Source organism: Rhinolophus sinicus, chromosome 8, assembly GCF_057876585.1.
Source record: "Rhinolophus sinicus isolate RSI-liver-muscle chromosome 8, RSI-T2T, whole genome shotgun sequence".
Lineage (NCBI taxonomy): Eukaryota > Metazoa > Chordata > Mammalia > Chiroptera > Rhinolophidae > Rhinolophus > Rhinolophus sinicus.
This window is the reverse complement of record NC_142508.1, coordinates 1,759,344-1,785,927: the sequence shown is the minus strand read 5'-3', so window position 1 is coordinate 1,785,927 and position 26,584 is coordinate 1,759,344. Positions and strand designations below refer to the sequence as shown.

At 57.1% G+C, this 26,584-nt stretch overlaps 1 protein-coding gene across 1 annotated transcript; it reads left to right on the top strand.

Moving 5' to 3' along the window:
* The first annotated feature begins 9,511 nt into the window (after positions 1-9,511).
* On the top strand, positions 9,512-13,994 carry EN2 (engrailed homeobox 2). The gene is made up of 2 exons (XM_074315059.2): positions 9,512-10,121; positions 13,243-13,994. Exons 1-2 carry the CDS (start codon positions 9,512-9,514, stop codon positions 13,557-13,559), a joined length of 927 nt encoding a protein of 308 aa, XP_074171160.1. The 3' UTR covers positions 13,560-13,994.
* The last annotated feature ends 12,590 nt before the right edge of the window (positions 13,995-26,584 follow it).

Here is a 26,584-nt window from a genome sequence, read left to right as displayed (position 1 = left end):
TAGAACAGACCCACACAACAGTTTTCGCTGTGTAATGTTTTTCCTAGCAGCGTTATTAAAGAAAATGTATACTTGTTAACATCGTGAAGAGAATAACCACCTTTCACACCGTATCACCACCCAGAACTCAAATTTGCCAAGAGGCAGCATTTCCATTTCCAGCTCAGATTTTACAATTCTCACTGCCTCCGGAGCCCCGGTGGAACTTGGATTCTCACGAGTAACACTGAAGAAAAAAAAAAGAAAAAAGTCTGGAAGCTGGGGAGTGGCTGGTGAAAAGACACGCTTTTCCGTGTCTTCACTGGACCAACGACCTACCCCCAAATTCAGGTTTTTTAAAAGGTGTCCGGACACCCAGTTTCAGCGACTCCCTCCCTGGGCCTCGGAGGATGAGAGGGGTCACCGAGCCGTAATCCCTCCTAACCTCTGACCTCTCTCCTTCCCTTGAAGCTGTTTCCCTGCCCCCACCGCGCCCTGGCTTCCCCTCCCCCTCCTCCCTTCTACGGAAAACAAGCGCCGGCATTTCAGGAGTGGGTGGGGGAGGCTTAGGAGATGCGTGGAGACGGCATCTCTTCGAGGTGCCCGCCTCAGAGCCGCAGTGCAGACTCCCTAGGGGAGAAGCAGGTCTGCGGTGCCGGACGCGGCAGTCGGCCTTGCTGACAATTCCTCCCCGGCCGGGCTCTCCCGGTCCCGCCACAGCGCCGGGAGGAGCTGGGGTTGAAACCTGGGGGCCGGCCCCCCATCCCATCACCGGGAAGGCGACGGAGGCGACGGGAGGGGATAGTGGGAGAGCTTGTTGAACCACGCAGCTCCTTAGCCGTGGACACCCGCGCGGGGAAGTCACGGGCTAGGACTAGGTGATCACGCCCACGGCCCCGGGGGGCGCCAAGGGTGCGCGCGGGAGGTCGGGGCGGCGGGAAGCTCGGGGTCGCTGCGGGTAGGCCCGCCTGGGGGCGGTCAGTGGGGAGGAGGCGGGGAAACGCGGTTTCAGACCGTGCCACCCCGCGAGCGCCACCCTTTCACTGAGCCCGGACCTGCGACTTTGAAGTCGCTGCTGGGCTCGGCCCCCTCCCGCGTCCCCGCCCGGGCCGCTCGGAGCCGCCGGTCCAGCGGTGCCCCCGCTTTGTCGCTGAGCGCTCACTGCAGCGGCTCAGTGGACCAAGGCGGCCGGGCCGGCGCGGCCCTCTGATCTGTGAACTGCGAAGAGCTCAGCGGCTCATAGACAAACGCGCGCTCCCTGGTGCTGCGGCGCCCGCGGGCGCCCGGGGGGCGGGGGCACAGGCTTTCACTCCGAGGAAAAGTTCGCCGCCCTGGAGTCTGCCCCAAGGGTCTGGGCTCTAACTCCAGGGCCCTCGCTGTCGACCTGTCTCGACGGGGTCGGTGTCCCCTGCTCTCCAGAAGACAGTAGCGCCCGCCGCGGCGCATCACCGGGTACCTGCTCCGAACCAGAGGGCGCGAGTGTAGACCCTCCCGGCCTCCTGGGGCCGGACCCGCGCAGAAACCACAGTTCCCCTCCCCCCTTTTCGGGGCGCCACAGGGCACCCGGCAAGTTGCGAGGAATCACCCCTAAAACCACGCTTAACCAGGGGTTCGCTGCTACTCAGATGCGCAGAGGGAAGGGGGACCCTCGGAGGAAACCTGCCCCGGGGCCTTCTGGGGGGTTCGCACTCGAAGCTCCCGCGAGGGATCCCCGTAACCAACCCGCAGCAGCCGCGACGTGGGGAGGGAGTTCGGGAAGGGTAGAGGATCCGTGTCCCCACAGAAGCTGCCAATTCTGGAAGGACGAGACCTGGTCACACTCGAAGAGCCAAAGCCCGCGCCCCCACCCACCCTACCCGCATACAGTTCTCTCCGGTCCACGTGCGCGTTCGGCCAGGCGGGCGCACCGAGGGAAATCCAGCGTGGGGTTCCCGCCTCCGATTCCGACACGGAGACCTGGTGGGGAAGCCCTGCGCTGGGGTTCGTCCCAGGCCACTCGTGCGGGACGCGGGGAGCGCTGCGCCCCATCCGCTCTCCGGCTCCGCAGAGCAGACGGGACCCCGACGAGTGCCCAGCGGCTCCATCCAAACCCGAACAAGGCCCAACCCGCCCCCACCCGCCCGGGAGCCGCGAGTGCGAGGCGCCTCTGCTCCCGGAGAGGGAGCTCTCCCTCGCGCCTGGGCGCACACCCACACCGCCGCTTTCTTTTCGCTGGATTTTGTGTTTTCCGGTTGTTTCTACTAGGAAAGGAGACTCCCGCCTGTGCGGAAAGGCTGAGGCCTGTATTCAGCCCAGTCTCGGACCCTGACACACGCTGGCCTCTTTGGCGATCTTGATCCAAAATCCATTCTGACCGCCGAGCTAGGTTTCCAACCCACCAGGACTTAGCTTCACATCTGATTTTTAAGGCCGGGCTTTTCGTGGCTGCTTTGCTCGAGGAGCAGCTGAACTTGTATCTGCGAATAAGACAGAAAACCTAAGCGTCGGCCAAAGTGTGTCGTTTTGGGGGAAACACGCGCTTTGCCCTCCAGCGCATCTGCCATGCCTTGGCACCAAACCTTCCCGTCCTGCCTCAGTCGCCTTCCCTCCAGGCGCGGGGAGGGGGTCCCCCAACATCTGTAACCCAGAGGCTGTGCCTCCGCCAAAATTAGCCCTGGCAGTGCAAACTGGGAGCTAAAATTAGGCAGTTAATTAGAACAACTGGCTTTTCTCGCTCTGGGTAGAGGCGGAGGTGTAAATCCCCAGGAATTTCAGGGCATTAGTACATACGTGGGAAAGCCTCCTGCGTATCCCGTTTCTCTCTCCTCGCCGGTGTTAGCACTCCAAACGGCAGAGTTCCTGAACTTTGGCGGTATCCTAGAAGCTGTTGTGTCTTAGGGGATTAACTGATATGAGACACACACAAAGTCTGAAACTTCATCCCGTGAAGTACAACAGGGAGGCTGTCTGCAGAGAAACGGAATGTTTTTTAGAGGGGTTGGGAGACGGGGGAGATTTTCTTTAAGGAGAAAGAACAGTTCCATAAAGTGCCTTAACTTTAAAATATTGCTGGCTTTTCCTTACGTGGAAGAGCTGTCCTGGGATGGGGGAGTCTGGGAAGAGGGGCTAAGAGTGATTCTCCCGCCCTGCAGGGAGCAGACTGGGGAGCTGCCCTGGGGAGGGCATTTGGGGCCTTGGTCAGCATGCCCTGAATGCTGTGACTAAGGCAGGCACCCACCATGCGGGTGGGCACCAGTGGCATGTGTGTTCACAGGAGCTCGTAACCAAGCCTCTGTGCTGGTCACCTGAGCACACTTCTGTAGTGAGCACAGGAAATGACCCGGTTGGGACATAACCCCCCCCACCCCCTCCCACACACTATACTCACAAGAATGACCGTGAACTAGATTCTCATGCTAAAGAAATGACCAACTTTGTTGAACTCAGTGGAATTGATCAATGATTTAATTAAGCATAGAGAATGTCTGGATTCCATTCACAATTTAGTTTCATCCTTTTATAGCAAACCACATATCTTAATATATTTGTATTTAATAAAGAAAAAAGTAAATCAAGTCCATAACTAACGTGAATGTAGATTTTTAAAAAATCTATCTCCCTCAACCAAACGAGTACACAACCCTAGATGAGTTCCCCAGTGAAGCAGTATTCAGTTGTTGATAATCGGGTGTGTGTGTGGTGGTGGAGGGGGGGGAGTGGTGATGGTTTAGGTATTTTCTTCCTGATGTAAAATGTAGACCATTCAGTTATTTGTCTCACTAGCTGTAGATAGTTTGGCTAGGATGTATCCGGGTGGTTTAAGTTAAACCTGAACTTGCCTAAAATTCTGGAACTCTCCAGTCACTCAAATCGTATTTCTAAAAATACTGTGAAGTCAATGTACATGAGTTAGGCGACACTAGCCTCTCTATGATGACCTGGGCCATCACAGAAAGAAAGACAAGACAAGAAACCTAGCGGTCTGTGAGGAAAGCAGGTGTTCCCGGGGGCTCCCTCAAAGGTCAAAGGGAAGACGGTGGATAGACACTAGAATCTCTTCCACTATCGGTAAGGAATTGCACGATTAGAGAGAGGGGCTACGTTTCTCTAGAACCCATTGTCCCTTTACATGTTTTTTCTTCTTGTTTCAGTGTGCTTAGCCAGCGCCAGCCACAGACGCCGCTCTTCCCAGTCCTTTGCCAAACCAGTTTGACTCTATGCCTCTGGATTATTTGGCATGTGTTCTGGGTCGCTGCAATTCTGAGGGGACGTCTTCTTTACAGTAGAGTTGCGAAGAGTTTGGGGAAAAATTAAAAAAAAAGAACCAAACTGTCTGTGACTTGCCACCCTGTCCCTGCACAAGCTGAGCAGGGCAGAGCCCAGCCAGATCCCACAGCCTGAGTCCGGTGACGACACCGTGACAGGCCTCGAGTGAACGCGGGCCCAGCTTCCAGAGAGGGCCACATTTTATCTGGATTAAGAACGGCAGGGTGAGAGTACAGGAAAGGGGTCCCCAGGGCACACCGTGATTCCCAAGGACAGTCAGGTCATCTAAGGCAAGAGTCCCCCCACCCTGGAGAAACCTCAAGGGAGGGTGGGCCCAGGGGCCGAGACAGAGGAGTGAGTTGGGTGTGGGTTCACTGGCACAAGTCGTTCTCCTATGGAAGCCTCTGTTTTCAGGATAAACCAGGTTAGGGATGGTTTCTGCACGGTACTTTCCAGCTCTGGAGAGGTGCCCACCCTACGCTCCTCTCCCCAGCTCTCTGGGGCTAGCACTGGGGCTCAGCTTCAAAAGTAAGACCTCTCCCTGTGGCCGGGACAGGAGGCGGTCCCCACTGGATGCCTCTCCCACTTGGCGCCCCCAGCACCCAGGGAGGTTTGCTGTGCACAAGCCGCTTCTTCTCCAGCCCTTGGGGCAGGGCCCTTCTTAACCAGCATCCGTGGGCGCCAACCCACCCACCAGGCTCCCTGTGGCCACAGGACACCTCAGGGGATCTGGGCGCCCTCGGCGTCTTAGGGCAGGGACAGGCACGGGCCTAGAGCACAAGGGCTTGCGTCCCCACGGCCCTGTCCAGGTCCGCCACTGCTGCATTTAACCCCTTCTTTCTTGGGATTACTCGGATGGAGACCCTGATCCCAGACCCCAGCCTCCACGACCCTAACCCCCCAGGTTTGTCCCCTGCGTCTGTAGGCCTGTGCTTCGTTCGGAGGAGAGCACAGACGCTCCACCTTGGCGCCCGCTGCCGGGCCAGGCTCACCCACTGCTCCCCAAGCCCCTTCATTTTGGCCTTTGTCTGCAGACCCGGTCGAGGCGGCTGCACAAGGAGCCGACGGCGGTTCTCCGCCGGGCGGGAGGAGTTTCTCCCTTCTCGGCCCCAAGATCCGCCCAGAGCCCGGCCGGCCGCGCGGGGCTCCCGCCCGGTTTTGTTCGGGTTGAATTTCGCTCTCCCTAATTGTTGGGCGTCTCTGCCAACCCAGTGCGGAGGACTCCGCGAGCGAACGCCTCTCTCATTGCGTTCGTTTTCTCCGAGTGTCCCCACGCCCATCCAGAGGAGTGTGGGAAGTCAGGGGACAGCAAAGCTTCGGGAAAAGGGGTTTTTTCCGGCCTCGCTTTAAGGAAAAAACGGAGGCTGGATCCGCAGCCAGGCGCCCAGCGTCTCCGCGAGCGCTCTGCCACCGGCTGCTGCGCGAGAGATTATCTGTGACACTAGCGTCGGTGTTACACATCCCCCGTGTCCAGAAGCCTCTCTCCTTGAAAGGCCCCCTTTTGTGCAGACGCCGGGAAGGATGTGGGACGGTTCTCCGTGAGCTGGCACTCTCCAAACCCCGCAGGGGAGAAGGGACGGGGTTCGGAGGGAGCCAAAGCCTCGCTTTGTGTTGGGGAGACACACGTGTCCGAGGAGCGCTCTCCTGATCGCGTGCAGAGACCGACCCTGAGGGCGGCTGCGGCGTCCGGGTCGGAAAGCCGAGCGGCGCGGCTCACGGGGCTCAGGGCCGCGGGGCCCAGCGGCCGCATGTCCCGCCCGGGAACAGAGACTTGGAAATGCGGGCTCCCTGGCGTCCCCAGAAAGCACAGCCAGGGCGGGGTCCCCGATCCGGCAGGAGGCCGGCGCTGGGCCTCTAGCACGTTTTAGAAGCTTCAGGGGACTGCTTGATGAGATTTCTGTGTGTATAAAGCAGGATTCCCTAAGCAAACCAATTTCGTGCAGCTCCAGCCCAAATTCCTGCAGCCCCCCCTCCACCCCCCCATCGAATGGTGCCCGCTCTCAAGGGGTGCTCTCTTCCAGAATTATGTTCAAGTTTGGGTGGGCTTTGGGAGGCCTGAGACCCTCCTCTAATTACTTCTTTCCTCATTCCTTTCTCTTTCCCTTCCTCCTCTTCCTGCACTTCGCCCCCACCCCCCAATAACCAGGAGTTCCCTCCCCTCACACCAGCCTGATGGCATAGCCTGGAGACAGATTTGCCTAGAGATAACCGGCTGCTTCAGAGTTCGTGTGGCCGCGGTGATTTTGGGTCTGGGTGGCAGGAAAGAACACAGTGAAAGTGCAGTGCCTTGGGCTCATTTAATGCTGAGACACTCCGAAGTGATGGTGCCCGAGAAACTGGAAAATATTTCTCAGGAGGCGGCCTAATTGGTTTTCATGGGATGGGTGAGAAATTCACCTGGCCGCCTTTGCAGGAAGTGAACCAGTCCTGGGCCCACCCTCCTCCCACTCCACCTTCCCGAGACCCAAGTGATCGGACATTACCTGGCTGGTGATGATTAGGGTTCCCAGAGGGCCAGGGAATTTCTTCCCCAAACCCCAAACGTGTCAGTAAGCTGTTCCCACAAACCTCATCAGCCCCATTTTTCTAGGGGCAGGCAGACTAGGGGGGTGGTGTCATTTTTTTGAGACTCAGGCAAGGCCCCTGGCAGGTGTGTGCCTAGCCAGGTAATTTGGTGTGGACCCCTCCAATGGATGTGAGTCACCCCAAGTGAGAAATGGCTTCCCCATCTGCTTGAGTCTCACAGAGGACCCGTGAGCCTCCCCATCTGCCTCCAGAGCCTACCAACACCCAGCACTTACCTGCCTCCACCACCTTTGGCAGCCAGGTGACCCAGCCTAGCTCTTCCTCCCAACCCCTCCAGGGCCCTGGACAGGTTAATTTCCCTGGAAGCAGATCTTGTAACTGTTGCTTCTTGTCCCACCCCAGCCTGCAGTGGAGAGAGGACAGGGTGGGGGACAGGAGGTTAGCTGAGCCAGGCTAAGGTGAAGCTTTCACGCCTCAGGGTGGCCTATGATTGCACTGCCCGGAGCACTGCTTGCCCACACCTTATCTCTTGTCTCCTGGCCTGGCAGCACCCAACGGGCAGAGCCAGGCCCCGAGGCAGCTCTGCTGTGGACCTCAGCTGCTGGGGGTCACTCTGCAGCTGCCTGGGCCGGCCAGTCCTAGAGCACCCCGCTCTCCCTCCTCTCCCCTCCTCACCCCTCTTTCCACTGAGGGCACTTTTATTGAACCAGGGCTGCCTGCAACCTCAGAATCGCCCTTTTGTCTGTTTTCCGAAGTTGGCAAATTTCCATAAAAATTCATTGTAAATGAATGACAGGCACACCTGAGACAATGGTCGGGGTTTGGGGTGGGGGTCTCTGCAGCTGGGGGCAAGGAGAGAAGAGCAAACAGAAAGGAGCCTAGAGGAGGTGGGGGCAGAGAAGAGGAAACAAGGTCAAGGTGGGTATTCTGACAGCAGCTGGAAAGAAAGTTTAGAAAGGAACAGAGAAAAGAGGGGGGTCAGGGGAGACACAAATTGCCCCCCACACCGTTTGATTCCTCCTTCCCCTTTCAGATGGGCCCGCCCTCCTGTGAAACTAGTTTAAAGGATATTAAGACAAAGGAAATGGGGGGAAAGGCCTGGTGGCCCCGCAAGCAGTGCAGGGGGGGCGTGTGATTGGCTCGGAATTGGGAGGGGGGGCAGCTGCTGGGGGGGGCACTTCCTCTCCGGATGGTTTTGCAGGTTTGGCTGAACTGCCGGCCTCCTCTCTTTTCCAAACAAGATTCAGTTGTCACCCCCTTGCTGCTTTCTTTCCCCACACGGAGCCCGAAGTCGTGTTCCCGCGCTCGTCCGGGTCCACATGCATGTTTCCTGCGGCTCGGTGCTCCCGGTGGGATCCTGCCGGCTGCACGCGCCGCGCTCCGCGCGCACACACATGCACACTTACACTACGTGTCCACGGGAGGAGGGTCCTGCGCGTCGGCTCTGCGTGCGACACAGGAATCTGCCGGGTCACCAAAGTCAAATGTAAGTGACAACTTCCCTCTCCACCAGCAAAGAACGCGGACTACAAAAGTCCCTTTGTATCTCGGCAGCTCATTTAATATGATTTATGCATTTTTGTGCAAGGAATTGTGGGATTTTTCCCCACGGTAAACAATATGGAAATGTTAAAAATGGGAATCTTCCAGCGCGTGCCCACGTACGCGCACAAGGGTGACCTGGAGGGGCTGTCGCGGTGGCGCCTCAGGTCCCTGAACCCAGAAGCGATGGGGAAAGCGCGAGCGAGCGCAGGGTACGCGGCCGCGGCCTCGCCGGATTCCGGCTCCGGCACCAGGAGCCCGAGGACGCGGCCGCTTTAAGGGGGGGAGGGACGGTGGCGGCGGGGGAGGGGCAGCTCCTGTCACCAAGCGGCGGCGGGCGCGTCACGTGGGTGCGCGGCGCCGCGGCCATTGGCCGGAGGCACGTGTCCAGGAGACCGGCCCGCGACGTCACTCGAGGGGGCTCTGTTAAAAATAAGAACAAAAATCCAGAGTGAAAGTGTCTCAGGTTGCGCTCAGTGGCCTGGAATTTCCGAGCCGGCGCGGAGGCCGAGGCGACCAGGGCGCGCAGCTCGCGAGGGAGCTCGGGCGGCTCAGCCCGGCCCGGCCCGGCCCGGCCTCCCGCCGCTCACCCATGCGACTCGGGCCGCGGGGCTCGGCGGGGCTCGGCGGGGGCGCGGCCGCACGCCGGAGGGGCGCCCCGGCCCGCAGCGGGGCGGCGGCCGAGCGCAGCGCGGGCCCGCGGGCCTCCATGTGCGCGCTGACCGCTCGCGCCCCGCACCCTCGAGGACCGGCCTGGGAGGGCGAGAGCGCCGGGGAGCGCGCTGCCTGCATGCGCGCAGCTCCAGCGCCCAGCGGCCGCGGCGGGAAGGAGCGCCGGAGCCGGAGGCAGCCGCACGCGGAGAGGAGCGCGGAGCCCGGAGGCGCCCCGGGTCCCCGCCGGACCCCTTTGACTGTCTAGCGCCCGCGCGCGCTGCAGAGGCGAGGACACCAGACTCTTTTGAATCTCCGGGCATCTGGGCGCTGGGCGACTCTTGGTATTTTCGGACTCAATCCGTGGATCGGACCGGCTCCGCCGCGAGCGCGGCCGGCGGCTTGTGGGACCCCAGCCCTGGCGGCGGCCGCGGCGCGCGCGCCGTCGGTGGACTCGGCGGGCTAAGGGCGCGAGCCGGCCGCGGGGGTCTCCGTGTGCGCCGCGGGCGGGCCGAGGGCTGATTGCAGGGGGCCCCGGAGAGCCGGTTTGGGATTTGTTGTGAACAGCATGGAGGAGAGTGAGCCAAAGCCCAGCGAAGCGGCGGCGGAGGCGCGGCGGCAGTCGGGATCCAGCCCCAGCGGCGGCCCGGGCGACGCGGACACTGGCCACCGGCGGGCTCTGATGCTTCCCGCGGTCCTGCAGGCGCCGGGCAACCACCAGCACCCGCACCGCATCACCAACTTTTTCATCGACAACATCCTGCGGCCGGAGTTCGGCCGGAGAAAGGACGCGGGGACGTGCTGTGGCGGCGGCGAAGGCGGCGCGGGCGGCGCGGAGGGAGGCGGCGCCGAGCAGCCCCCGGGGCCCGGCCGGGAGCCCCGGCAGAGCGCGCCTGGTGCGCCGAGTGCGGGCGGACCGCTGCCCGGCGGCGGCGGCGAATCTCCGAGCGAAGGAGAAGGCGCCTCCAAAGCGCTGTCTCTGCACAGCGGCGCCAAGAAAGGCGGCGACACCGGGGGTCCCCTGGACGGGGCACTCAAGGCCCGCGGCTTGGGCGGCGGCGACCTGTCGTTGAGCTCGGACTCGGACAGCTCGCAGGCCAGCGCCAACCTGGGTGCGCAGCCCATGCTCTGGCCGGCCTGGGTCTACTGCACGCGCTACTCGGACCGGCCTTCTTCAGGTGAGCCCGCGGGGATCCCGCGCCCCAGCCTGCCGCGGGGAGGCCCGCGGGGCTGCAGGGCGGCGCTGGCGTGGGGACTTACCGGGAGGAGACACCAAGGATTCCCCCCCTAACCCCCCCTACACACACACACAAAGACGCACACACAGCGATATTGTGTGCGGCTACGCTGGTCCGGCTGCAGCCGGGAGGCCAGGGGGCAGGATGGATTCGCCAGGGGGTGCAGACTTCTTAGACCAGCAGAAGCAGGAGGACGTGCTCTCTCCGCGCAGCCCCTAGCCCCCCTTCCCTGGCTGGAGTTTGTTTGGTAGGATCACAGTGGCTGGAAGACAGGCCCGGAAGCTCGCTCGCTGCTCAACGCTTTCTCCGGTCCTTGCAACTCAGCCTAGACCCATCCAGGATGTATGCCCAGTTCTCCCCCAGACCTAGCTTCATCCTGCGACCCGGAAATCGCAGATGCAGCGAGGGAAGAACGAGTGAGGCTGCTGCTCTCCCTCAGCCCCTCGGCCTGTACTGCCCAGGGAGAGCGCGGGATCGGGAGAGGGAAGGGCGGTCGGAAAACAGGCGCCCTTTGCCCTCTGCCCCGTTGTATTTGCCGATCCCGCAGTGTGGAGCTCATCACCCATCTTGCGCACAGCTTGGAGGAGGGGGGCTTGCAATCCTTCCAGATAGAAAGGACTTTCTCCCCGAGCTTCCCTGTGGCTGCTCACTGGTAGGAAAGGAGCAGATTTCAGAGGGGGTTTGTGCAGAGGTGTCGCCTGTGTTTTCCATAGGTCTGAGATTTTTAAAAGCTAAGTTCAAGTCCTTGCAGAAATCATCAGCGATAGTAAAAGCGGGTCTGCAACTGCGAACAGCCATTAGGAGAGGACTCCATTTGTCCCCGAGCTGGCAGCGCAGACCTGATTCCCCTGCCCCAAACCCTCCACTGTTTTGCGGGGGTCGTTTACCGGGAGCACAGCACAACTGAGTCACCCCTCTGCTGCTTTTCCGCAGAAATGTGTCTCTATCTCTGAGGAAACCCAAATTTCTCCAGCTAGATCTGAAATTTGCTCCATTGTTCTCGCCTCTCTCCTTTGTTAATATTTAATTAACATATAGGCTCACAATGGGGCCGGCTTTGTGCGCTGGAGTCGCAGCCCGCCAGACCCCAGTGGCCCGCAGGAGCCCGGCAGCCGGGCCTGGCCAGAGTCGCTGGTCTTAAGTCTTAAAAAGAAAAGAAAAGAAGAGAAAACCTGTAAGATCACGTTTATGTTTCTTATCGTTTAAGAAAAAAAGCAACGCAGAGTTTTCTTGCTGAGGTTTCGTTCTGTTTGAGACTCCTAAGTGTTTGCGCTTTGAAAGAAAATCCAGGAAGAGAGGGAACTAAAAATTCTGCTTTTGGGGAGATTTTCTTTCCGTAAAACGATGTGTGTGTTTTGAGGGCTGATTCGTGTGCGCGAGAGCCCCAAGAGAAGAGGAGTTTAGGGGGTATGGCACCCTCCTTGGGGGTGGGCTGGGGTGGTGAGAGAATGGAGACAGAGAATGGCTCCTGGAGCGTGAGGCTGCGGTCGGTCCAGCAGGTGCGGACCGGCCCTTCCGGGCCTCACAGAGCCACCTCCTGTCCCCTTCGCGCCCCCGGGGAGCAGGGTCCACCGCCGCGAGTCCGAAACCTCCAGCAAGGCCCGGCCGGCGGCGCCCTGGGCGTGTGCGCGACGAGGGCTGTGAGAGTGCTTGTGGGGGCCCGGCTGGAGTGTGGGTGTGCTTTAGAACCTAAAAGGCCCAGGCTTTGAGGCCAACGGCCCTTGGCACCCCCTCTCTGGTGCCCACAACCCTTCTTGGGGAATTTGCCTCCCCCAAGAGAGTGCATGGCTTGCTCGGTGGGTGGGGAGGAAGTTATCGGCACTCACTGGGTCTCGGGACTGTCCCAGAACCATCGCTGGATGCGGCCTTGGAGGGCTCATTCCCCCTCAGGGTCCGGTGGGGATGCAGCCCGGTAGTGCTCGGGTGGGATGCGGCAGCCGCTCAGGGTGGCGGGGCAGGCCCCCAGCCCTGCAGGGTGAGTTGGGGGCACAGGGCAGAGACCTGGGGTTCTGGCTGTGTTCGGTCTAGCCTTCTCCAGCCTCCGGCCGCAGGCACCTCCTTAGAAGTTGAGGCTAGAAACTCCCCAAAGTTGATTCCTACACTTAACAGATTAACAGACCCAGACACAGTTCCACTCCCTTCCCAGCGGCCTCGGAGGCCTTCTCCCTCAGACACCAGGGCGGGCGAAAGGGCTGAGCTTCTTAACATAACAAAAAGAAAGTGTTTGGCTCCCCTCTCTCAGGCCTTTTTCTGGTCGGGTCCTAGGATCCTTACCACCGCTGTTCTGAACCAACCTCAAGTGAGGGGTCCCAGTGGGAGGAGGCCTGGGTGGGGGTCAGAAGAGGGACTCTTCTGCCCAAGGTCAGTTGCACCCCCTCGCAAGCTGGAAGAGGTCCCCTCTCCGTTGCTGGGGAACTGAGGAGACTTGGTGGGAGGAGGGAAACTGAGTGGCAGAGCTCCCTCCCCATCCAGGAAAGATGTGTGTGTGCTCCCATCCTTTAAGGAGACAATGAACTTGGGCCCACAGGGCCAGTGGGGGAGGCGGAAGGGGACTAAGGTGGAGGCAGGCCTCCTGTTCTCAGGACCCACCTGCCCCCTGGCTCCCACAACCCTGGGTACCCTCTGGGGTGTCCCCTCTGGGGGTCCTGTGGCAGCCCCTCAGTTTCCAGGGCTGCCCCTATTCTTTCCCTCTCACTCTCTCAACCAGCACCTACCCTCCCTGTCCTTTTTCCTGCTGGAACCTCAGAAGGGCTTGCAAAGGCCCTGCCAGAAAGTTATGAGGCTTTGCTTTCCTTTTACCAGGAGACTTTTCCAGGAGGCCTGCCCTGTCCTCCCACTGCCACCCCTCACCCGGCTTGGCTGGCCCATAGCCTCCGTTCCCAGGCGTGGGTGGTGGAGGTGCTGTGAGCTGGGCCCAGTCTCAGCCCAGCTCTCCTCCAGGCCTGCCCCCGCCTTGGGCAGCACTTCCTTCCCATGCCTGCCCTGCGGGGTGACCCAGCCTGAGTCAGCAGGCAGGGCGGCCTCCTAACCGGTGTTCTCTCTGTCCACCATACCTCCCCAGGCCCCAGGTCCCGCAAACCAAAGAAGAAGAACCCCAACAAGGAGGATAAGCGGCCGCGCACGGCCTTCACGGCGGAGCAGCTGCAGAGGCTCAAGGCCGAGTTCCAAACCAACAGGTACCTGACAGAACAACGGCGCCAGAGCCTGGCGCAGGAGCTCAGCCTCAACGAGTCGCAGATCAAGATCTGGTTCCAGAACAAGCGCGCCAAGATCAAGAAGGCCACGGGCAACAAGAACACGCTGGCCGTGCACCTCATGGCCCAGGGCCTGTACAACCACTCCACCACCGCCAAGGAGGGCAAGTCGGACAGCGAGTAGGCGCGCGTGCGGGCGGCGCCAGTATCGGTGCGCGCTAAACAATGCAATAATTTAAAATCGTGAATAAAGGGCCAGTGTATAAAGATGATACCAGCATTCATAGTGAAAAGCTCGTGTATTAGCTATGGTTCTGCAATATTCTGTGTATATATAATTTACAGGTGGTGTAAAATCCAAAATATCCGACTATAAAATATTTTTTGATTTTTTTTTTTGTGTGTTTATGAGATTATGCTAATTTTATGATTTTTTTTTTGCAAAGGGGGCCGCTTAGGGTGTCATCTTTTTTAATCCCCTAAGCTCCATTATGGGACATTGGACACTTTTTTTTTATTTCAAACGAAGAAAAGAATTAAAACAACTTGCTGAAGTCCAAAGATTTTTATTGCTGCATTTCACACGACTGTGAACCGAATAAAAAGCTCCTACTTGGTCTATGAGTTCTGCCACTTTGTTTGTATGGGCTTGGCGAGGTCCGCAGGAGAGGCCGCACCCCAGCCTGGGCCACGGCCCTGGCGGGCGACCGGAATGCGGGGGTCCTGCATGGAGGGTGGGGGCTCGGCCGTGGGGCCTGTGCTGGGCAGTGGGCCTGCGGTGGCCCCCGGCCTCGCCCGCTCTGCTCCTCCCCTCCTGCTTTCTCGCCCACTCCATCTTCCTCCCTGCCAGGCCTGGCCTGCACCTCCGTGCGTGCGTGCTTCCGTCTGCGTCTGTGTCGCTGTCCCCTGTCCCGCCACGCGCCACCAGCGCCAACTCTCCCGCCTTTGGCCACTGGGGCTCCCCGGCCGAGGGGCCCACGAGTGGTGGGATGACCCTCCAGGCCCAGGCTCAGGGAATGTCCTGCAGCTCTACCAGCCCCCGCAGACGCCCGCCCAGTTGGCCCCAGAAACGCGGAGGTCCACTGCCTCCCCCGCGGGGCGGGCAGGCAGAGGGCTCCGAGAGAGTTGGCATTTTCTTCCTTTCCTTTTTCTTCTCTTCCTTTTTTTCCCCGTTTTTAATGGCCACTTTTGCTCTAGAGAGCATTCTTTTAAGGTAAATTGTGTGTGTATACAAATGTATGTATGCAGGTACACACACATACACACACACACACACACACAGGCAGGCGTAGATGAGCCCACCGTTCTGGGACATGTGACTACCTTGACTTTTAAAGGCACTCTGAATCCTCCCGCATTCGGGGAAGGAAGAAAATGTGTAAATAATCATTTCTGATCACTTTTTGTCTTTCCTTGTTTTTCTAAATATACATTTTATTTTTTGAAGGTGTGGTACAGTGTAAATTAAATATATTCAATATATCCCGCCAAGTCCATATATATAAACAAACACATTATATATATTACTCCACACTGTCTTGTGTTTAGTGTATGGAAAAAGACTCATGTCCAGATGTCCATCTGCGGCCAGGACAGCCCGGGGGGTGTGCCCAGGGCTGGGGCAGGAGTCATGGCTTTCCCCTGAGGCCTGAGGATGAACTTCTCTCTTTGCCTTAAACCTCTTTATTTCACTGCGATAATAGTTTCACTTTGTACATAACGAGTGTAAACGTTTTTAAAAAGGAAACTATAAAAACAAAAGTTGTAATTTAAAAATCTGTGAATAACCATCTGCTGCTTAGGAAACTCAATGAAATGATATGCCTTTTTAACAGGAAGCAAAGTTTTTTTGGTTTTTAAAGTTTTTTATTTTATTTTCAGTTTATAAAACGTGCATTTTACAGTTTCAGTATCAAATATTTATAATCTTATGAGAAATGAATGTTTCTATTTACAACTGTGGTTATCAAAATTGTGAACCTTCCCCCTGCATTTTTGTGTGTTTAAATTCTTGAAAGTTAACATTAAATAAAAAGAAAAAAACCGCTTTACTGTAAAACATTGGCTGTCCAAGGTGGAATGCCTAGTTTTTCTGAGTCTGTTTCTGAGTCCCGGCGCACGGTCCTGGGCACCCTCCCCCCCGCGAAGGTACCGGTGGCCTTAGTCCCAGGTTAAGCAGGGGTGCACAGGCCAACCTTTGTAGCTACGGGCACTTTTTAAAAATAATGAAGACACTGTGGCTATCTCAGAACAACCGAAGTTAAGTATACATCTCTCGACCAGATGGAAGTGTGCAAAAGCATGGACCTCTTCCCCTGACGAGATATTTAAAATCCTGCAGACTGCAACAGGTCTCTGCCCCCCTGGCTGCTGCGCTGAGAGACTCCTTAGCCCCTGGGGCGAGGACTCGGATGTGACTGACAGAGGGGCTCTCCTCTTATATGTTTTGTTGCTGTTTTTACCGCCCACGTAAAGGACTTGGACCACATCCCAGGCGGATGTGGAAAAAGGACCGGCTTTGTCAGGAGGCGACCAGCCCTGGGTCCCAGGGTCTTCTCCGCCGGCCCAGAAGCCAGCGGGATCCACCTCCCAGGAGGCCGCGCAGGATAGTCCCCAGGAGCCCTGCACGCCCAGTTGCTCTATTTCCAAACTTTCTTGGTTTGGAAAGAAAGTTTTTCTGCTCCCAGTAAAAGAAGCTCAGACACTACTGGCAGGATCGTCTTCTGTTGCACACAGGCTGCTCCCCGGATTTGCGAAGACAAGTCGATGGAGGGAGCTCCGGGAGCGCCCCAGCGTCATCGCCAATGGGCGCCATCAGGCAGGCCCCCGCAGCGTCTTCCCCAGTGCCGCTTTTGCACCTTTGTGAAGGTTCCTAGATTCAAAACAAAACAAAAGCCCACTAGCACAACTCCTATTATCCGATTGGACGCTCTCTTTTTAATAAAAGGACAACATAGCAACAGTAAGCAATGGTTTTATTTTTTAATCTGTTTGCAAATCATAACACTATTAAGGGATAAGGTACAGTTTTGTAAGGTAATGAGTTCCCCATCCTCAGAGGCATGCAAACAGACATTAGGCCTATAGTGGCATAGAGATTTTTCTTTTTTGTCTCTGGGAGAGGATTTGACTGAATGAGCCTTCAGACCCTTAAAACTCTGAGATTCTGGTTTTGCTCGTACATTTATTACTTTTTTTTTTTTAATCAGCAGGATACAATCCAAGCCTCCAACTCATGGAGCGTCCCTGCTTCACCAGCCAGCGCGCTCTCACTAGGGGAGAGTGGAGGCCAGAGCCAGGCCTACAGAGGAGTCCAGGCTCCTTTCAGAAATCCTGAGGCCGGCACCGTCCCCCTGGGTGTCTGGGTGCCCCGGATCTGGACCCCGCCTGCAGCACGAGAGTCGGTGGCGTCCCCAACCCACCCCGCCAGACTGTCCGACCTGCAGGAGGCCGGTTTCCTAAACGTTTGTCAGTGGAAAGCTCCTTTACCAAGGAAATCCTTGCTCCTCCAAGCTGAACGGCCCCCACCCCCAGGCCTGGATGTGTCCCTGCAGCTGAGACTGAGACGAGTCCGCCAACCTCCGTGGCCGGGCAGAGACCGCCCTCCCCGGGCCTGCTTGGAGCCGGCGCTCCAGCAGGGTGCAGGCTGGAGAGGCCTGGCGGGTGCTCAGAGGACCTCTCTCCTCCAAACGCCAAAAACGGGTCGGATGAGTAACGTCCCACACTCATCCGAGGGTCGAAACTGGCGCAGTGGTCGTCCAGTGCGGACCCGCCATGTGCTTTCTTTAAGGACAAGGAAGGACACCAGTCTGACCGCCCAGAGGGCTCCATCTTTTTTGTTTTTTCCTCGCGTGCAAAGGGCAGATCGATGGGGCTCCTAGACCTCTGGGCACAGGTGTGCCCGGCGCACAGCGCGCGCAAACACCCAGGCACTATATATGCAAATGCACCCGCGGCCGCCCGGCGCGGTCTGGGGGCGGCGTGTGCTCGCTCCGGCTCAGCTAAAAGTCATTCTGTCTCCCGCCGGTTTAATATGCGACCTTCGCGGTCCCTACCCGCTCGGCAGCTCCCCAAGCGCCCCCGGGAGTGTCCCGGCTCCGCCGAAAACTGCAGCCTGCCGGGCAGAGCCGCGCGCGCTGGAAAGTGAATAGCGGCTGGTGACCACGGGCCACGTTGCCGAAGGCCTCTGGGGAGACGGGTCTGTCCCACGCCACCCGCACCTGTCAACCCCTGCACACAGGCGGGCAGCCCCCGCGCCGGGCCGGGGGAGGGACCCCACTGCCGCGCTCCGTCCCACCGGGGCGGAGGGCGAGGCCTCTTTCAGGCCTCGAAGCGGAGGAGGCAGGTGGGGGTGGCCTGGAGAGGGGCCTCCGCGGACGGGACAGCGCGCTGAGTCCCAGGATCCCACGGGCTTCAGGCCCCGCCGCCCTTGGTGCGGGTGCCGGGCGAACCCCGCGCAGACCATTCATGATATTATTAATCTCTAATACTCCATTCTATTTATACTTCCCGCCCACAGAAAATAAAAGGCCATTCTTGAAATCGCCTGAAATGTAATAATATTCATTAAATTGGCTCCTAATTAGGAGATTTAATCAAGCGTGCTCCGCCGCGCTGGGCTCCGGCTGGCGACGCTGATGACGACGGCGTTGTTACTATTATCGTTACTACTGGCCTCGTGCTCAGCCACTGGGGTGATGGCCACCTCTGCAGCTCAGGCCCAGCCCCCACAGAGGGATTTGGGGGTCCCCAAGATGGGCGGGGTGTGACTCAGGCCTGCTGCCCTTCGCCGCCCCAGCCAGGCCGTGCAAGGCCTGGGCGACAGATCTGGGCGCAGGTACGGTGACCCAAACCAGAGGACCTCGGTGTCTCCGGGGACACCAGGGCGGGTTTTCTGGGGTGGGGGAACCTTGGCTCCAGAGCCAGGTCTGTCCCATTGGCTGTCCCGCCCCCCTTCCTGGGCTGAGCCCCGGGCTTTGCGCAGAGCGGGAACAAAGGGTAGCGAGAGCTGCCTCCCCGTCAGCCTGGAAGGCGTCCCAGAGGCCCCCGCCCGCACCCCTGCCCCAGCCCCCGGAGACCCGGGAGGGAAGAGGCAACAAGCGCCCAGTGGGCTGCGCGGCGGTCGGCTCACAGCGCTGTCTCCTCCGTGGAGGGGTCGCGTGGGGAGAGCGCGGGGGAGGGACCCTGACACGCGGAGGTCCTCCGTGGGGCCGAGGAGCGCGGGGGAGCACTGCAGGCACCGAGCGTCTGGAAGCGTCGGGCGGCTGCCGCTCGTCCCCATCTGTCGAGCTGAGAGACTTGGCCGCGCGGTCCGAGCGCTCTGCCCGCGGAAGGGCAGCCTAACGCCTTTCAGCCGGCGCGTTCGGGGTTCTCTGCTCCCGCCAAGTCCTTTGTCTGCGCGGGGACCGTCAGGCTCCGCCGCCCGAGTTTGCCCTCCTCCTTCCCCCGGCCTCTACCCCCTCCGCTAACTTCCCTTTCTTCCATTCCTTTTTTCTCCTCTTTGGATGGGTAATCACAGGCTCCAGCTGCCCCGTTTCTGTGTCTGCCGCCCCTCCCAGCAGCAGACCGGCCGCTTCCCTCCAATTTCGCCAGCACCCTGGTCCCTGCCCGCCCGCTGGCGTCATTTCGTGGCCATGGCACGTTGCATCTGAGTTTTCCCTTTGGGCCAGAACTTCGTCCCAAGGTTTTTGATAGTTTTGCTCTCCCACTCCCATCAGCAAAATGTGAATCTTGCAAACTGGCATTTGTTTCGATTCAGGCAGTCGGGACATGGCAGAATCACCCATCCTTTTGCACAGTTTGACTCTCGCCAAGGCTAGTATTACACTCCGTTACTGCAGGTAAGGTGCCCCAGGAAACCATTTTCACCATGACTCAGAGGCTGTCTGCTGTCTCAGAGAATGCCTTCCCATGCTAACACATCTGGATGGAAATTGGGAAGTTCTCAGTCCCAGGAATGGAAGAGGGCGAGGCTGCCTTCCAAACTTGCATTTGTTCGGGAAGAGACTGCAGCCTGCAAAGAGAGCATTAGGCGGAGCGGGCTTTCAGATGCCCAAAGCTTCTCGAGCCGCACCTTGGCTCCAGGACAGCTCGGGTCTCGCGGTTTTTCATGCAAATACTTATATAACATCACTTAGCACTGGAAGACGTGTGGTGCCCTGACAATTACAGAGTTCTGTCACCAGGCATTCAAATCGAAGCTCAACTGCCAGTGTGTTACTCACCCCCGCAGCCCAGTCACTCCTCTCTGACAGAAGGGACATCTACCTCGCAGGCTTCCTGGGGGCTCCGCAAGTGGAAGGAAAAACGGAGCTGGTGTCACACCCAGGCTGCCCCTCCACAGCCCGGTCCTACTTCTGGTAGAGCACCCACACCTGCCTTGCTTCTCCAACCCAGTGTTGCATTTGTGTAGCTGTTTAGGGAAAGGAAAAAGGAGAAAATCACGAACAAACAGAGACAATACCCACATGATTATAGAAAATGCTGTGGTAGGAACTGAGGGAGAATGGACGACCGTACTCGCTAGTGAAAATTCAGAACTCTAGCACTTTCCAGAAACACCCCCGACCCCCTTTATTTTTTGAACCCCACCTAACTGTGTTTTGTTATCTCAGGGCTCAAACACCACATGCATCTTCGTATCAGCATTCAGCACACCCTTTCCTGACCTCAAAATAAACAAGGTGCTGTGTGTTGGGTTTCTACAGAAGCCCAACAAGTGGACACATCACCCCACTGTCGGTCCCCATCGGTCATTGCGGCCCAGGGCAGTGAGTCCCGTGGCTACCGGACAGACTTGACTCAAAGCAGAGGCAGGGGTGCCACGCAGACAGTGAGAGCTGAAAGTCACCTGGCACGTGTGTCCCAGCCAAGCTGTGCGTCGTCCGAGGGCAAGTGGCTCCCACGGTGTGGCCGGCTTCTTCTGTCTAAATAGTGAAGGGTGTAAGTAACCCTTTTAAATTAATTGCTGTTCCTATAGCTAAAAGCATAACAGGCTTTGATTACATGCTAACGAGAATGAAACATAATCCTGAATTAATTATGTGGAGATAATTTTATAATTCTCTCATTCAATTTGAGAAGCAATGTGTTGTTAACACCCCTGCCCCCCATTTTAACAGGAGTGATGATGATTCAAGATAAAAAGGGTCCGAAACGTGGACCTTTTAAAAGACCTAACAGGGCTGTCTCTTCTTTTTCCCCAAATGGCAAAAGTGGCAATCAACTCAGCCCCCCTATTGTCTCTTTACCTGCGGGTGCTCCCCTCCCCCAGAAAGTGGAAAACCCTGGAAAATCTCAGACAAAAGGGCTGTCGGAGGACCGCGTTTCCCAGCGCTGACCTGCTCTCAAATGCTAAAGACAGTGATCTGCATTTCTATTCTGTCCAGCTTGTACGTGGAAGTAACACCCAACGGCCAGCCAGAGGCCTGGAGAAAGCCGGAGTCTCGGAGACACTCCAGCGGAGTGTGAATGGAGCCTGGGGCGGGGGCCTGGCATGAAGGTCAAACCCCAGCCACCACTGCAGTGGCTCATTTCCTCTCCCCAACACCAGTGCCCTGGGAGGTGCCTGTGCAGGGCCCGGCAGGACCAGAGTCTGCCCCTCCTCCTCCCTCCCTGCGGTTCCCCCCCCCCCCCAGTCCTCAGGAGGAGGCTCTGTTGGCATTAGAGGTGAGGTCCAGCAGGAGGTGCCACCCTCAGACCAACTCAAAGCCTATTCCGTTGGCAGGCTGGCCTTTCCAAATGGTTCCAGGGGAATCTGAAGGGTTACAGGGCCAGCACAGCTGGTTTGGATGGAGAGTTAGATTGTCTTTGGAGGTGATCAAAGAGCAGCCAGATACATTCCCTTTGGTTACTGAGTGGGCCCTAGAATTTATTTTGGCCAATTGCACGTTGCCTCAAAGTGGGTGACTGGTGACTGAAAAAGGTGGCTTTTATGCAGGGACAGGAGCGTGCCCTGTGGGTATCTGGGCCCTAAGGAAACAAAACCAGCGCATCAGAGGATGGAGATAACACAAACCCACTGGCGTCCCAAGCCAAACAGCACCAAACCCAGCACACGGGGCGTGACAGTGGCCTTTGTGCCCAGCGCCAAATGAGGGAGCTGGGCGCCACGCAGAGGCGGCCAAAGTTGGACACACAAACAGGTAAGTACATCCATTAGGGCAAACTAAGGGCTGGGGCTCCTTGCCTTTGCACTAGGATTTGCAGGGGGGGCACTCCCTTCCCCCTACAGGGGTATTTCAACCTTTTTTTTTTTTTTTTTTTTTAAATGCTTCCTAGTCCAACTTGAATATGCAATGAGACGCCAGAGCTTTGTGGCGGAAATATAATTAAACTGGTGAAAGACGTAAAAGATGAAGAATGAGGATGACATCAGGCCGATTTCACACTTGGCAGTCGGGTAGCTGGGCCCAAGCCGTGCTCTCGCCACGCAAGGCAGATCAAAGTGCCCTGCCACTGCTAAAAAGGCAAAAGGGGACTTAAGTATGCTAATCCCCAGGACAAATATATTTTAATCTTGTTAGAATACAAGTTAATGCTGCTGCTCAGTGGCTGAACTTGGTCAGACTGTAGAGATCCATTTTTTATTTTAGCTATGAATGAGGCAGGCCTCCTGGCTTATTCACAGGTAGTAATAGTGAACTGGCAAAACGACCCCCTCTTTGGGCTGTGTCACCCCCACCTTGAGCTGCCTATGCAGGGGGTGGGGGCGGGGTGGGGAATTCCAGAGGCTTCCAGGAAAGGATGATCCCAGCGCCATTCATGCTGACACCCCCCCCCCCCATCCCACCCTCTTTCTACAGAACTTCCTGATGGCTGAGAAAGAAACTCAGCTCATTTGGCAGAGAAGAAACAGGAAAACTCTGAAATTAATTAAAAGATTCTCCAAAGCAATCTGTTTCCCTTTAGGCCTGAGGTTTGACAACCAAAGCAATTCCTTGCTCTCAGCCCTCTCACTTCAATTTTTACAACGTCAGTTTTCATTACTATTAATTATTTGCCGAGCTCCAAGCGTACATTCTGTATTGCCCCGGTTAGCAGGAAGCTCACAGGTTCTTGCCTTTCTAAGTTTCAATTCCTGTTACAGGTGAGTACATAAGTTGTGCGTGTTTGCATATGCAAGACGCCAGGTCCGGGCAGAAGAATGTCACTCTGTAACGTTCCCCCTCACACAAGACCATTATGGTAAAATATTTTATCTAATCGCAGATCCATCTGGATATCTGGGTGCGAGAGTGCGTGAGTGTGTGTGTGTGTGAGAGAGAAAGAGCATGAGCTCCGGAGACGGAACGGTAAGGTTACAGAAGGTTAAACTGCGCTGCAGAACCTGCCTGCTAAATATTGCAGATGGCAGCCATCTAAAAGACAATTTCTGTCTTTCTGCTCTAGTGTGTGTTAGAATTCCCTCTGCCTCGGGCATAAAACCTGACTCCCACTAAGCATGCCTCAAATCCTCGCATTGCAAAGATGAGCCTTTGCCCTCCTGGATCCCAGCTGACCCACCATCCCCCAGGGGAGCCGACGGGGGAGGGGAGAGGGTTTGGAAGGCCTGGTCCCAGCACCCACCTCCCCTGGTCTCCAGCACTTAGGAATGTCCATTTCTGCCGTAAAGCTTCGTCTCCTTAAAGTTGTGAAGCAATTCATGTGCACTGTAATTACTGTAAATCCACAATTGGTATAGGTGGTAGGTTTCAAAACTCCAGAGAAGTGAGGCTGAGGGAAGCTTAGTGGCCAGCAGCCAAACTCTGGCCGAGGAGTTTTCCAGGATTCCCTTCCCTTCCTCTTACCGCTTCTCTCCATTCCTTTACGATGTGTCCTTTAGCTGACGGTTACCTCAAAGACATGCTAGCACTTCCGTTATTTCTTATCCCAGCAGTCAGGGTTCCCAGACATTTGGTCTATTATATCTTTCTGTCTTAAATAATGACCACACCTAACATTTATGGAGTTCCTACTGCGTGCCAACATATCAGTTACCTAGGGCTGCCACAACAAAGTACCACCAATGGGGTGGGGGAGGACTTGAAACAACTGAAATGTACTGTCTCAGTTCTGGAAGCAGAAACCCAGGCACCAGCCGCGTAGGCTCCTTCTGGGACTCCAAGAGAGAACCTGCCCCACATGCCTTCCAGTGTCTGGCCATCAATCCTTGGCATTCCACAGCCTGTCAGAGGACCACCGCTATCGCTGCCTCTGTCTTCACGTGGCCCTCTCCCTCTGTGTGTGGCTATGCCCCACTTCCCCTTTTTCTAAGGACACCAGTTATACCAGGTTAGGGACCCACCCTCACTCAGTGTGGTCTGGTCCCTCGATTCCATTTGCCGAGACTATCTCTAAATAAGTCCCAGTCACAGGTTCACAAATGCACACGAATTTGGGGGACACAGCCAGACTTAGTATATAATGTGGCTTACCTCAAACCATTCTCATAATAAACCCTACACAGTGGATTCTGTCGTCGCCATCATTTTAGGGGGAGGCGACCGACAAAGGACAGCCTGGCGGGGCTGCGGGAGCTCTTGCTCTCACAGGACACTGCCCTTCAGCTTCCTCTGCTGGTGTGTGGCATCTGTGACGTGACCCTGACTTTAGTTGGGGCCTGGCTAGCCTGAATTCGTGTCACCCAGTGAGACACGTAGAACAATTAATGGGAACCCGCTTTGTCACCTGCACGGGCTACACAGATGCAAAGCACGCTGTTCCTGGGTCCCCCTCTGCCTGTCCCCGTCTGGGCCTTGCTTTGCTCCCCCGGAACCTGAGGAGAGATGACGGAAGCTATTGTGGAGACACCTGCAGGAGCTGGCACACGGAAGCATTCAGCACTGTGCCTGGCAGAGGGCTGCTGCGTGACGTGTTGGCGGTGACTAGGATACGAGCCTCCCACATCTCTTTGCCAAGCTCACCTATGACTTGTTAACTGTAAAGACGCTGAGCTCTAAACTCTTGTGTGATGCCCTGTGGGTTTCCCAGTTTTAGGTCAGTCTCAGCCCCTCCTCCGCCCTAGGGCCCCAGGCAGCATTGTCACAGACAGGAGCGTGGGCCTTGCCAGGCCAGACCTGACTGTGAACTTGGGTGGACCATGGGCAAGGAAGGCCCTGGTCTGCTCTGTGTCTTGCTGTCCCCAAAATAGGGACACCCCCGCCCCCCAGCCTCAGAGGGGGATTGAAATTCTGCATGTACCCAGCCTGGCACAGAGAAGCATTGCTCTCTGTTCACTGTGCCCACTAGGTGCTGAGCACACAGTGTGACTAGGAGCTGTCATCATTGTGTTCACTGTTGCTGGCTTCCTGACTCCCTGTGTGACTGAAGCTAATTCATGTAAGTGGCCCAATAACGTTTGGAACTGAGGTTCTCAAAATGGAAGCTAGAGTCCTCTTGGCAAGCCTGGGACACACAGACATGGAGAACAACGGGACACATGGCCGCACACCAAGCTGGACCCCGTGGTGATGCAGGTCCAGCCTTAGGCCAAGAAGAACAGAAGGTCGGTTAAGGACGGCCCCCAGGCAGGCAGAGGCGTGGCGGAGACACCGGATTAGCACTGACCAATGTTCTTGGGGCGAAGTGACCCATTACACTCGCAGGTCCAAGGCTCACAAGAGCTGTGAGAGCGCCCCAGGGTCTCCCTTTGCTGCCTCCACAACTCTGTACGTCTCAGCTTAGATGCTGATGTCACAGAGCACTGAAGCCCACGCCCACCTGGATCTCTAAATGACCGTGTGGAGCAGAGCCCACCTGCTCACTGAGGACATGCAGAGTTAGGGCGACGAGATGGTAAGGCACGCAGTTAATTGGCCAGAGCAGCCCCTGCCAGCTCACCCTGGCCGTGCAGTGACCTACCCGGAAGCCTGTCCATCACACCACAGTGACCACGGCCTGTCCCTCCATCTCAGGCCAGCCCCGTCCCGAGGGAAGAGAGAGGGTCTTGCTGCCCTTGCCATTCACGTCTGTGTCCTTCGTTCTCACCTCCCCACTGCTCCCTCAGGTGCTTAGACCCAGGATGAGGAAGAGGAAGGTGGAGGTCCCACCCAGACCTGGTATGACAAAGGACACTTTTCCATTGCTCTGACTACCTGTTGTGTAATTATGAAACAGCAAGGGGGCCCATCTGAGCATTTTCCTGGAGGGCTGAGAATGGAAAGCTGAGCACGAGTGAAGGCAGACGCAGCGTCTTCCTGGTGTGGACATACACCTGTACTACGTTCAAAGCTGCTGAGCGGTGCCACACGCCCTTCCATCACCGGGGCCTGGCTCCAAAGCAACAGGATTCGGATGTGCTGACCTAGCACCACTTTTGTCATCTCCCCAGTACAGTAAAAACATAGGCTAATGCATTCAAAATTATTCCTACACCCTACCCTCTCGTGTGATGATCTTGGGTGAAACTTGTGGCCACGTAACACCCCTCCACCCCAAAATAGGAGGTGTTTTTACACACTACCAAACACTGGAAGCCGAGATGGTTTTTTCTTGTTTTTCAAAGATCATCCATGGACTTACATTTGGAGTTTCATGTAATTTGCTAGGACAGAGACAGAAGAGTGGGAGAGAAACAGGCTGCCACATACAGTTGAACAGGTTACTCACTGCACAAGGGCAGCCCACTGAGGTGAGTTAAAACCCAGCCTGTATTTTGTTTGCCAAGCTCTGTTTGCCAAGCCTGGTGTAGGGCTGCGTCCACCTCGAGGAAGGGGTGCATTCTTTTAATACAATGAAGATGCCACCAGTTTTGTCCTCACGACTGTACACTGTGACTGACAAAGAGGAGACTTCCTCTCATTTGAACAGATATTTGTGGTGGGCTGTAAGAGTGAGGCAGGGAGGGGCTTCCAGAGAAAGTGGGCCACACCCAGGTGGGAGGGGCGTTTGCTGCTTGAAAGGAACAGCTGGCAGCAGGAGACACCTAAATACCTGCTGGCTTCCTAAAGCCAAGAAGTGCAGTCACTCCCCAAGGATGGAGCCCTGATCAGATCGACCTCACAAGTCGGCCAATTTTCATCACATCTGTGCCCAAAGGCAGGTGTTGGGCCGGTGGTGACCTGGAGCCCAGATGGCAAAGGGGCTTTGCTCTTCCTGGGATAAAAATGGGGCCCCAGGTAGTCTCTGGCAGGTCACAGGCAGTGGGTGACCTGGACCTACTCCAGAGCCCCTCCCAATTGTCCCCAGAACCAACATACTTGGAGGTTGGCTTCAGACCATAGCAGAGCA

Excerpts from the sequence above, each read along its gene's own strand:
- EN2 (XM_074315059.2), top strand. The coding sequence starts at position 9,512 with ATGGAGGAGAGTGAGCCAAAGCCCAGCGAAGCGGCGGCGGAGGCGCGG. Across the intron at positions 10,122-13,242 it reads CTCGGACCGGCCTTCTTCAG|GCCCCAGGTCCCGCAAACCA; the intron begins GTGAGCCCGCGG and ends ATACCTCCCCAG.